Consider the following 12,327-nt stretch of genomic DNA (forward strand, 5'->3'; position numbering starts at 1 on the left):
ATGCAAATTGTTACGTGAACTGATGGCTATTGTACTTGAAAACAATTTTATGTTTATTAATGGTGAATATTATAAACAAAGTACAGGTGTGGCCATGGGGACTAGATGCACCCCCATTTATGCCAATTTGGTGTTAGCCTTATGGGAAACACAAAGTGTTTTTACTTCTAGTTTCTGGCCCAACATTGCCCTTTACTTAAAGTACCTGGACGACATTCTTATTTTTTGGAAGGGCAACAGAGAAATGCTTATTGAGTTTGAAAATTTTCTAAAAACGGCATCTAGTTTTTTGAATTTCACTTTTAAGGTATTTGACAACAATTGTGAGTATTTAGATATTTTATTCTATAAAAACATGGGCAAGTTAGAATCAAGTATTATTAGGAAAAAAACTCATTCCTTTTTTTTTTTTTTTTTGATAGTTGCCATCCCTATTAGCAGAAAAATAATTTAGTAAAGGGACAGATGGTCAGATTTTCTAGAATTATTAGTGAAAACATTAATTTTTACAATGCGATTAAAATATTATCAGATATGTTTCTGGATAGAGGTTAACCATTAGAATTAATTGTTAAAGTTAGTGAAGAGATTTATATTAAAAGACATCAAATATACAAACCTATATTAAAGTACAGTTTTGACAACAGTACATCTAGGACTAATAACACTACTAGAAATTACACCTTTATTATACCATTTAATGATATATCACCCAGGATAGTTAATATAGTACATGAGACCTGGATAAATATTCTCCAGAATAATGGTGACCTTATTGATAATTTAGGGACCGGGCCCAAGGTCACTTATAGTAGGGGGATGAATCTTAAAGAACATTTTGAGGCAGTTAATAATTAGAATATGTTCAACACATCTTCGATGAGCAAATGTGGGGCATGCCATACTTGTAAATTTATTAATGATGGACCATATGTTGCGGTAAAAAATTTTGGCAAAACAATTAGATGCCCAGGTCATTGTAATTGCAACACAAAAATGGTGGTGTACCTAGCTATATGTTCATCATGCCCAGCCTTCTATGTTGGCAAAACGATAAGGAAACTTCGAGAAAGGGTAGTGGAACATGTTAGAGACATTAAAAAACAGAAAAATACTAGTTCCCTTTATATGCATAGTCTAAGATGCCAGAATTTTAAGAGATTTTTATTCTTTGTTATTGACAGAATTGTATACTACAATAATAACAAAGGTGGTGATGACAACACCTTACTTGAGGCTAAAGAATGTTTATGGCAATTACGGCTTAGTGCAAGTTCTAGTCGTGGTATTAACGAACATATTTCTATATCAAGTATACTAAAGTACAAGTCTCAATTTATTTGATCTTGTATGTATTAGGTTAACATCTGATAATTTAATGTTTTAAATATTTTGTATAACAATATGAATTTTAATGTTAGTAGGAAATTTTTCAATGAATGATTTTATGCTGGATTGTATAACAATTATCTATTTTTAATAATTATTTAAATTTATATTATTACCTAGATATTTATATATGTATTTTTAACTTTTATTTATTGGTATTACATATACATAGTTTTTGAAAAGAAGTTTTTATTACATTTACAAATTAACAAGTTTGCACAAGTCCTGGCTGTTTATGTTCATTTTTGATGTAAATATTGCTGATTGTACCTTTTAAATGAAGAATTTTTAGCTGCATAGGTAATAATTTAATTGTTTAATTGTTCAATTATCCAATTTACATAAGGATTTAAAAAGAGGTTCAACACAAGGATTGTCAGTACTCTGAAGATGCCCTGATGTGTGTGGGTGAAAGCGCTTAATACAAATTTGGTTAAATAAATAAATCGGTGGTCTGCAGCTGCTCCTGGTTCGCCTTTTTTGATTCCTATCATTCCTTGCCTGCAGCAAGAGTTCCTATGGTGGGCAGAGGCCTGTCACCAAAACAAGGGACTGTCATTCATTCCACCCCCTGCCAGCCAAACCCTGACTACAGACACATCAGATTATGCTTGGGGGGCGCATCTGGCAGGGAAATGCATTCAGAGCCAATGGAGCCCAAATCAAATCACCTACATATCAACCAGAAAGAGATGCTAGCTGTACAGAACGCTCTGACAGCCTTCAAGGACTATCTTCATCCAGGACAACTACTGATAAAGACAGACAACACCACAGTCATGTGGTACATAAACAAGCAGGGGGGTACCCATTCCTACCCCCTTTGCAGACTAGCCATGGCTTTGTGGAACACGGCCTTGATTTATCAAATACATCTTCAAGCTCGACTCCTGCCAGGAAAGCAAATTACTCTGGCAGACGAACTAAGCAGAAATCTTATGGACCCACATGAATGGAAACTGGATCCACAAATCTTCAGCATGTTGACACGCAGATGGGGGAGCCCAGACATAGATCTTTTTGCCTCACCCCAAAACTGTCAGTTGGACAAATTCTGCACAAGAATTCATCACAAAAAAGCTTCGAAAGTGGATGCTTTATCATTCAGCTGGAAAAACCTATCAGTCTATGCCTTTCCCCCTCTGCCTCTGCTCTCCAAGCTCTTACTAAAAGTCAGACAGGAAAAACCAAAAATGATTCTGATTGTTCCAGACTGGCCTCGCCAACACTGGTACCTGCTACTACTCAGTATGTCACACCTTCCTCCGTGGTACCTGCCTCAGACACCTCATCTACTGTCTCAGCAGAACTATCAAATTCTGCACACTCAGCTCCAAACTCTGAATCTTGCAGCATGGCTAATCAACTAATTTCACCAGTTACATCTCTCAGCAAACCTGTGATGGATGTCATTTGGGAGGCTAGAAGGCCTAGTACTAGAAAATCTTATGCTGATAAATGGAAAAGATTCTGTGCCTGGAACCAAGCACAAGGAATAAGCACAGCAATGCCCAATATCCCTCAGATTCTGCAATATTTAACTGAGTTGCTTCACAAGGGCCTTTCTTTCTCTTCCATAAAAATCTATGCCTCTGCCATTTCTGCTCATTGCAACACAGAGCTTCCCCTCTTTTCTCATCCGCTGCTAAAGCAGTATCTCAGAGGGGCCAAAAATTTAAGACCTCCCAGGAGAGCACCAGTTCCTGCATGGGACCTCAGTTTTGTGTTGGAAAAGCTCACCCTACCTCCTTTTGAGCCAGCTGCTACTGCAGACATACAATTTCTGTCTTGGAAGACAGCTTTTCTTTTAGCAGTCACTTCAGCCAGAAGGATTTCAGAACTACAGGCTCTCATGGCAGTGGAGCCTTTTATTATCTTTTACCCAGACAGGGTGGCACTCAGAACCAATCCATCCTTTATGCCTAAAGTGGTATCTAGTGTCGCTCTTAATCAGACCATTCATCTGCCAACTTTTTTCCCAAATCCACAGAACAAGGGTGAGCGGATTCTGCATTCATTGGATGTACACAGACAACTAAGATTCTACTTAAAAGGGACAAAATTTCTAAGAAAATCTGAGCAATTACTGGTGGCATTCGCTGCAGGGGCAGAGGGAAAGGCTATTTCAAAGGAGACTGTTTCAAAATGGATAAGCCATTGTATTCGTTTCTGCTACATGCACCATGGTAAACCTGTTCCCAAGGGGATCCGATCCCATTCCACCAGGGCTGCATTTACTTCTGCAGTCTTTTTCAGAGGGGTTCCTACTAGAGACATTCTAGAAGCTGCTACCTGGAGCTCAGTTCATACGTTCACCAAACATTACCATTTACCACTCTTCTCTAAATCCAGAGCAGGTTTTGCCACTGCTGTCTTGCAGGGCCTTATAGCTGCTCCTAATGCTGTATAATTCCATCCTCCCAACCATAGCATTGGGATTCTACCCAAATGTAATGACTGTAACAGTGAAACACGAAGAACAGTACAGTTGTGTATACTTACCATAAATGTAGATGTTTGAGTGTATTCACTGTTGCAATCCTGGTTATCCTCCCGCCAGCCCCCTGTTTTTTCTTTTACTATATCTCTTTTTTCTTTTACTATGCTCAAAAGCCTTTTTGGTGTATTTGCTTTTATTTGAAGGTATATTTGTTGTGTTCTAAATTACATGCATATATATATTTATATATATTTATATTTTGCTCCCCATTTGGGGGGCACCTGACATCTGGGGCAAGAAAAACTGATGAAAGTGGCATTGGCTGCATGTTTTATACCCCTGACGACCTGACGTCATGGAAGAAGGGACAGCAACCGACGCAGGACCCAAGACTTTGTTAATCAGGCCGACTGAGGGCAACCTGCCAGCAGATTACCCAAATGGAATGACTGCAACAGTGAATACACTCGAACATCTACATTTATGGTAAGTGTACACACGTGTACTATGTCACTCGTCTCAGAAGCAGGAAGTTTTTATGGCAGAAAGGTAGTTCTTATGTTGGTGTGTTAGAAATGCATTTAAAACTGTAGCTAACAGCTGTTGTATGTTGCCTGTCATAAAAGAATGAATAATAAACTGTCAGTACAAGCTGTCACTGAATCAGTTTTAACAAAACAGTGTTAAGTCAGGGGTCTACATTTCGCATGGGTTTGCACTCCTGGTTCAGTTGTGAGTTTCAGTTCAGTATCTCTTTTACCAGCTATAGATTTTGTGTTCTTTATTTAATTATTTTCACTGTGAATGTTTTGAAAAAGGGAAGTGCTAAGCATGATGTTACAACTGTTATAGGGTACTGCCCTGCACAGATTCTGTTCCACAATTTTTAATCCAAACTTCTTGATTTCCAGTGGTGAGTCATTCTGATAAATAAGCGAGTTTGAGCTGAAACCGTGGTTAGTGTCTACTAAAACCAGTTAAGTGGACCAGTAGTCAGAGAATGACCTACATTTATGCAAAAATATTCATATATGAATCAAGCTGTTAGTACAGAAGTTACATACCTCTGTAAATATTGCTGTTCAAAGTCAACTCAGTACTTATGTGCATATGAAAGTATTTATGACAGGCAACATACAACAGCTGTTAGCTACAGTTCTAAATGCATTTCTAACACACCAACATAAGAACTACCTTTCTGCCATAAATATTCATATATGAATCAAGCTGTTAGTACAGAAGTTACATACCTCTGTAAATATTGCTGTTCAAAGTCAACTCAGTACTTATGTGCATATAAAAGTATTTATGACAGGCAACATACAACAGCTGTTAGCTACAGTTCTAAATGCATTTCTAACACACCAACATAAGAACTACCTTTCTGCCATAAAAACTTCCTGCTTCTGAGACGAGTGACATCCTACATCTGCCAGAACAAAATGTTTTTATGAAAGATAATGCTGGGATGTACCACTTTTCAAGTATTCATAGAGTGGTTTACTTTTTAATTGACTAATACTCCAGTGTGCCAGTACAAAAAGAAGGCATGTAGTTATACAGAAAAAATAGTTCTACTTAACTGAAAGTAAAAGGAGATTTAATTTTCCGCATTATTTTTAACTGAAAAGTTTCAGCTCGTTTAATTCCCCCTCCCACCACCTGACTTGTTTATGGTAGCTTCCTAAGAGCACGCAAAGTGAAGCATCTGACTTTATTTATATTAGGATGAGGTACAGTTACGTTGTGCTCCTTCCAGGAAGTAAAGAAAGAAACATGTTTAAAAGCCGACCTATGCAAAATGTTTTACATCTTAATTTAGTTTGGAAAGAGCACCCTCCCAACCACGTTCCTCTTTATAAACAGCCAGTGCCAGACCCCCTTAGAAATGGAAAAAGACAGCATGTCAATTTCACAGTTCAAGGATTTTCCCTGGTAGAATAAATACCCCTCGAGTCTTCCCAGAAGACAGACCTCTAGCCTAGGGGGACTAAACTGGTCAACAAACGAAAAAAAAAGAATTATTTATTGCAGCACAGATGACGGTCATTCACGGGTAATATTCACATATTTCTTTTCTAATCATCTAATAACACAGAAACAAATCATATGCTTTGTACTTCAACCTTGGGAATGCTATGTACTACTATAAGCACACAAGGAACATTCTCAAAAAACTGCCCAGGCTATAAAAAGTTCAAGCATGTAAAACATCACACTAAACTTGGATGTACACTTTACCACAAACTTGAACGAAGCAGCCTGTGTTTTGCAGCAAAATAAATGGTAAACAGTCAGCAGTTAAACTCATAGCACGTGAAATGAAAGTACTACTGTCTTAGTAATGCCATTCTACAAGCTAGCCCAGTGCTGAAGACTACGACGTCTAATGCACAAAAACAAAGCCTGTAGCCAACCTGCATACCTGGAAACACTGCTCTACCCAAGCCCATGGCCCCATTTTCCAGCTACTGGTACTTAGTTCCACAGCCAAAGGATGAATTATTTCATTACACTTCCTCAGCTATCTGCCACTTACTTGCCCCAAACCCAATTACCTCATATCCACCTTGTTGAGTATTTTTGCCTTCAGAGCCATGATCACATCACAATCACCAGCAGCCATCTCACCGCAGCTTGAAATGGAATAATCCGATTGGCTGTCACCGTTTGTAATGTGTGGAGAATTGCCTTACTGTATTTACAGCTGATTTTCTCTGAAAAGTAAAATATAAAGTCAGGTAACTCCACACCTAAAAGTGAGTTGAGAAAGTACCTGAAAAAGCTCAGGTACTTTTTCAACTTTATTTTTAACAGTGGAGCTACAATACGGCTGTAAAGTTAGATGCGCTTGTGGAAGGGACTCGGCTGTAACTGCTTACAATTACTACCGTCACACAGTGTGCTCAGATGTAAGCACAGAGCAGCTGTGAGACAGTACTCTGGGTTAATGAGTTAGTTTGGTTTTCTGTTGTCTGGTTTTGTTTTGCATTATTTGGCAAAACCCAATTAGGTGGGGGGCTGTGCCTCCCGCACACCCCCAACTATATATACTAACACCAGGATCGCACTACAGTGGGGAAAAGGACATATACCTTTGACTTGCCTTAGAGTATTACTTGTCAGTGAAATGAGTTTTAGGTAAAATGGACTTCAGGTGATTTGGTCTCAGTGAAATGGGTGTCAGTGAAATGGTCTTTCACTGAAGTGATACGAATCCATACATATGTATATATATATATATATATATATATATATATATATATATATGTGTGTGTGTGTGTCTACTTCATTTGCCCTAACTTCCGATTGACCGACACCAATTTGCCCGAGACCAAATGACCGAAAATTCATTTGACCGACACTTCATTTGATCGACAAGTATTATTGGCAAGAAAATGGGATATGCCCCCTTCCCCACTGTAGTGCGACCCTGGAGTTAGAATATATAGTTGGGGGGGTGTTTTACTAAGCAATATTAAAGCAAAACTAAACAATATAATATGAAATTAAGTGGGGGGCTTCGCACCCCACACCCCCCCTAGCTATATATTCTAACTCCAGGGTCGCACTACAGTGGGGAAGGGGGCATATCCCATTTTCTTGCCAATAATACTTGTCGGGCAAATTAATTTTCGGTCATTTGGTCTCGGGCAAATGGGTGCTGGTCAATCAGAAGTTAGAGCAAATGAAGTAGACCCACACACATGCACACACACACACACACACACACACACACACATATATATATATATATATATAAATATGTATGTATGTATATATATTAATGCTTTATATATATATATATATATATATATATATATATATATATATATGTCTGCACGTTTTTGCATGAACACGCATGTATGGTGTAGAAGCAAGTATATTACTTGCAATTACCTGTAATACTTTCTGTAATATAAGCCATGGATTATTATGGTTGTACTGTAATGAAAGCGCAACCAAATATGGAAAGCTTTCTACATGGTCCACCTCATTAGTAAGGGTATCTTATCCAGGGACATGGTGGTCATAACATCCATGTATTCTTCCCTAATAAGACTCATTAGTGAGTACAGTGCTCTTTTTGGCATGTACCTCACAAAGCACATGCAGCAGCTGGAGAGACCATAGAGGTTCCTCACCAGAAGAATCCAAAGTCTCAAGCATCTACCCTACACAGACAGGTTAAAGGCCCTGTCCCTCTACTCAGTCTCCTACAGACTCCTCAGAGGTGAGCTATGTCTGCATACAAAGCAATCTTAGACCCTGCCTTGATGGGACTGCTGCATATCCGCAAATCAAGCTCCACTCGAGTAACCCGCACGTGCGACCTCAACCTGATCTGTGACATCAATAGGCCTTATTGGCAAGACAGATTTCTGTCCCAGAGACTCCGTCTTTTGTGGAATAGACTCCCTCTCCACGTCAGGCAAAGTACTTCATTAACCCTTTTTAAGCACAACCTGGATAACTGGATGGGGAACATAAACTACATCCCTGGGATTCTACCTGTGTCCCTGCTGGACATTGACATAGGGTGCTGACTTGTTGGAACATGGGCTAAATTCTTGGCTAGGCTTGTAAGGCCTCAAGATCAGTAGCCTAGTAACGTCCTGTGATCCTATGATTCCTAGTTGCATATATATAGACTTCCCTATATGTTCTGTCAGCAAAAATTTCAAGTTTCAGTTGTTCAGTCATATCAGCTTAAATTTGATTTTCCTCCAATACATATGTGGCATTTTTCTTTTATGCAGTTGGATTTTTGTTTCTGTGTGACACTGAAACTGAATTACTTTGTTCCAGGTTGGTGCTGTCTTTGAGAAAATGCAAGGCATTCTTTAAATTTGTTTCTCATTAATAATGCTGTAATGAGAGTAGTTTAAGCAAGGGGGTATGGGATGTGCGGGGGGAAGGGCTTGACCTCCTTGTATAATCCTTAATTCCAATATTACAGTTAAATCATTTAATGTTAAGTACAATTTTACAACAGTGGTACTACGTACTGTTGACTTTGTTGCCTTACTCAGATATTCTGAGATTTTGTAAGTCAGGCTGTCAGAGTTTCTTCTCTGTGGAATTTTGGACTTTTAGTTTCATGTAGGTGAGCATTTGCTGTTTTGTCCTTGAGGTCCATGTTGTAGTGGGTTGCCATAGTATTTGCAAGGATAGTAACTATAATACATTGATTTAGAAGACTATAATTGTAAATGTGGTAGAATGTATATATACTGAGTCTAACATTGCAGTATCGTGGAATGTTCCTCCTGCTTGAGGTTAATATATACTTAGCTTAAGTCGTGTAACAGTGAGCCTCATAACGCATTGTTTTATGTGTGGACTTTCCCCTTTCTGGGCATTGCAATGTCGGATATCAGTGACAGGAAGCCATTGTAGACCTATTTTATCACATTTATACAGGTACCGTGTGCTCATTTTCTCAGTTTAGTGCTATTATTCTGAATTTGGCTTAGATTATAGCTGAAACGGCTAGTAAATTAATAAGCAACATACTAGAAAATAAATAATAGGCAGTGAGATATTTAAAATATTTGACAAACTAATCTGCTTTTGTTTCTTTTTAATTTGTTGAAAAGTTTGTTGAAAAAATAATTTCCATCAGTATTTTTCTAGTGTAATTATTTTTCTGTGGTATTGTTTTCTTGATGATGTCTCCTCCTTCATCACCTATAGAATTAACTCAACTCAGATGTGTGTAACTAGTGTGTGTACTTTTATTTTTCAGATTTGTGTTATCATTCATTGTTAAGCTCCATTGACAAAGCCAGCATCAAAATATGTAATGTCAAAGTGGAGGTGGATTTTGGAGATATTGTTATGGAAAATGTAGATGTCATTGTAAACCCTACAGAATTATCCTACAACACAACAGAAGGTATTTTCTTTTTTTTTTAATTTGAATGGTGTTTTTTGGTTTATGAGACTCAGTATTCTTTAAAGATGAGGAGAAATGTAGAGTTTGGTAAGTGGTTATACAGAAATGTAAAATTTCTTCTACCATCTGTTTTATTCAGATTGTTGCACTATTTGTTGTGTGTGTGGAGGGCTGTTCTGTTTCCATCTTCGGCCAGCAATCGCAATATATAAACACTTCAATTAAAATAAAAATAATTATTTATTGAACATGAAATTCAAACCGGTTTCAGCTAACCAGCCTTCATCAGTGAATAACATTTGTCATCCAATGTTATTAATGAGTATTTATACATGGGTCCAGCCAATGAAAACATAGTATAGTCCAAAGAAACAATTTAAATAATCGAGAATGCAATAGCATCTGAATTTACATATGTATGTTAGAAATAATACAGTAAGGGCATTACAAAATATAATATTTCAAGTGATATAAACATATAGTGTTCAATATAATACGTTGTTTATAATTCCTGACATATTCCATCATACCAATGTTACCATATATAGCTCAAAAACAGTGATATACATAAATTTAATAACATATAATAAAATATTGTTAGGAATGACCCAAGTGTGAAAACTAGTCTTGTTGATCCAAATAAATCCAAAAGTCTCTATAGTTCGAAAATCCAATAAGACATCAAAGTTACCTAAGACCATTATTATCCATAATCAAATAAATCATATATCAACACATATATGTGGAATTAAATCTATATTTCAGCTTAGCCAATGGATACCTCTCATACATATTTATGTATTAAGCATATTTTTGTAGATGAACATGTCCAAACATAGTATTTCATTACCAACATATGTTATTAATATGTATATATCAAGTCAATATTTGATACATAGTTTGTACGGCATATCAACACTGTTAGTAATAATAATATGTCTTGAATAAAATTCATAACAATAACTTGTAATTTCACCACTAGTATGCTCATATGCAAATTAAAATTGCAAAAAATAAAATTAGAATGACATAACCACCTAAAGTAGATGTATGTATTGCCTATGTTATAATCATCAGACATTTCACAGGTGGTCATTGAGACCTGGGGGAAATAGTGCCCCAAGATGAATAATGCAATACTTTTCTTTGTGGTTCAGAATACTGTGCCAACCCTATTGGTTGCTTCTATCCCCTGTGATTTTATCAATAATCATAAACATGAATCTTGCATTAGTATGTTTAATAGTATGTCTATAGAGGGCATTGGTCTCTTTCTTGTTTCGAATATCACTTTTATGTTCATTCATTCATATTCTGAGTGAGTGTGAAGTTTGCCTTACATAAAAAGCTGAATATTGACAGGCGGCTAGATATACAATCTAACTGCTACTGCAATTGCCAAAGACTCTTAGGTCATAAACTTTACTAGTTTTAGCACTAGTAAATTGTTTGAGTTTACTTACTTGTTGACATGAGCCACAATGTCCACACGGAAAGGTACCCAAAAGTTGATCTCCAGTTATGGTCATTTGTTTATATATTGCACCCCCACTTTCCTTGTGCTTGTAATGGGAGAATAAGGTACCCAGTGTTTTATCCCGTCTATATGAAAATTGACATTTAGGACCCAAAAGTCTCCTGAGTTCTTCGTTAGCCAAAAGTATGTTCCAATGGGTGTCCAGAATGTTTCTAATAATATTGTTATTAAGGCGGCGCAGTGGTGCAGCGGTTAATGCTGTCCCCTCACAGCAAGAGGTTCTCTGGTTCGATTCTCGGCTGGGGTGCCTTCTGTGTGGAGTTTGCATGTTCTCCCTGTGTTTGAGTGGGTTTCCTCCGGGTACTCCGGTTTCCTTCCACATTCTAAAGACATGCTTCTGGAGCGTTTCTCCCCAGGCTTCTGCTGAAAACAGGATCTGTGGAACCTAGTTAGACTTTCCCGGTCAACAGATGTTAAATAAATAAAAAAAAAATAAAAAAATAAAAATTGTGATTTCGTCCATATGTGGTTACAAACCTAAGTGTGGATTCAACCCCTGTAGTTTCTCGTCTTTTGTATTGTAATAGTATATTCCTGTCCTGATTGGTAGACCATTGACTTGCTGTAAGTATATCAGATTCTCTATATCATCTTTCCATAAACCTATTATTGGTCTCTTTCTTGTTTCGAATATCACTTTTATGTTCATTCATTCATATTCTGAGTGAGTGTGAAGTTTGCCTTATATAAAAAGCTGAATATTGACAGGCGGCTAGATATACAATCTAACTGCTACTGCAATTGCCAAAGACTCTTAGGTCATAAACTTTACTAGTTTTAGCACTAGTAAATTGTTTGAGTTTACTTACTTGTTGACATGAGCCACAATGTCCACACAGAAAGGTACCCAAAAGTTGATCTCCAGTTATGGTCATTTGTTTATATATTGCACCCCCACTTTCCTTGTGCTTGTAATGGGAGAATAAGGTACCCAGTGTTTTATCCCGTCTATATGAAAATTGACATTTAGGACCCAAAAGTCTCCTGAGTTCTTCGTTAGCCAAAAGTATGTTCCAATGGGTGTCCAGAATGTTTCTAATAATATTGTTATTAAGGCGGCGC

General features: G+C 37.2%; 1 protein-coding gene across 2 annotated transcripts in view; it reads left to right on the forward strand.

Moving 5' to 3' along the window:
* The window catches only part of LOC122790862 (protein mono-ADP-ribosyltransferase PARP14-like), a 1,931,416-nt gene that overhangs the window by 1,208,446 nt on the left and 710,643 nt on the right, over positions 1-12,327 (forward strand). For both annotated transcript variants that reach the window (XM_044058520.1, XM_044058521.1), the window contains exon 8: positions 9,579-9,728. In XM_044058520.1, coding sequence (XP_043914455.1) covers positions 9,579-9,728 — 150 coding nt within the window. The remainder of the gene's footprint in view (positions 1-9,578; positions 9,729-12,327) is intronic.

Source organism: Protopterus annectens, chromosome 16.part0 (assembly GCF_019279795.1).
Source record: "Protopterus annectens isolate FY-2018-M chromosome 16.part0, PAN1.0, whole genome shotgun sequence".
Lineage (NCBI taxonomy): Eukaryota > Metazoa > Chordata > Ceratodontiformes > Protopteridae > Protopterus > Protopterus annectens.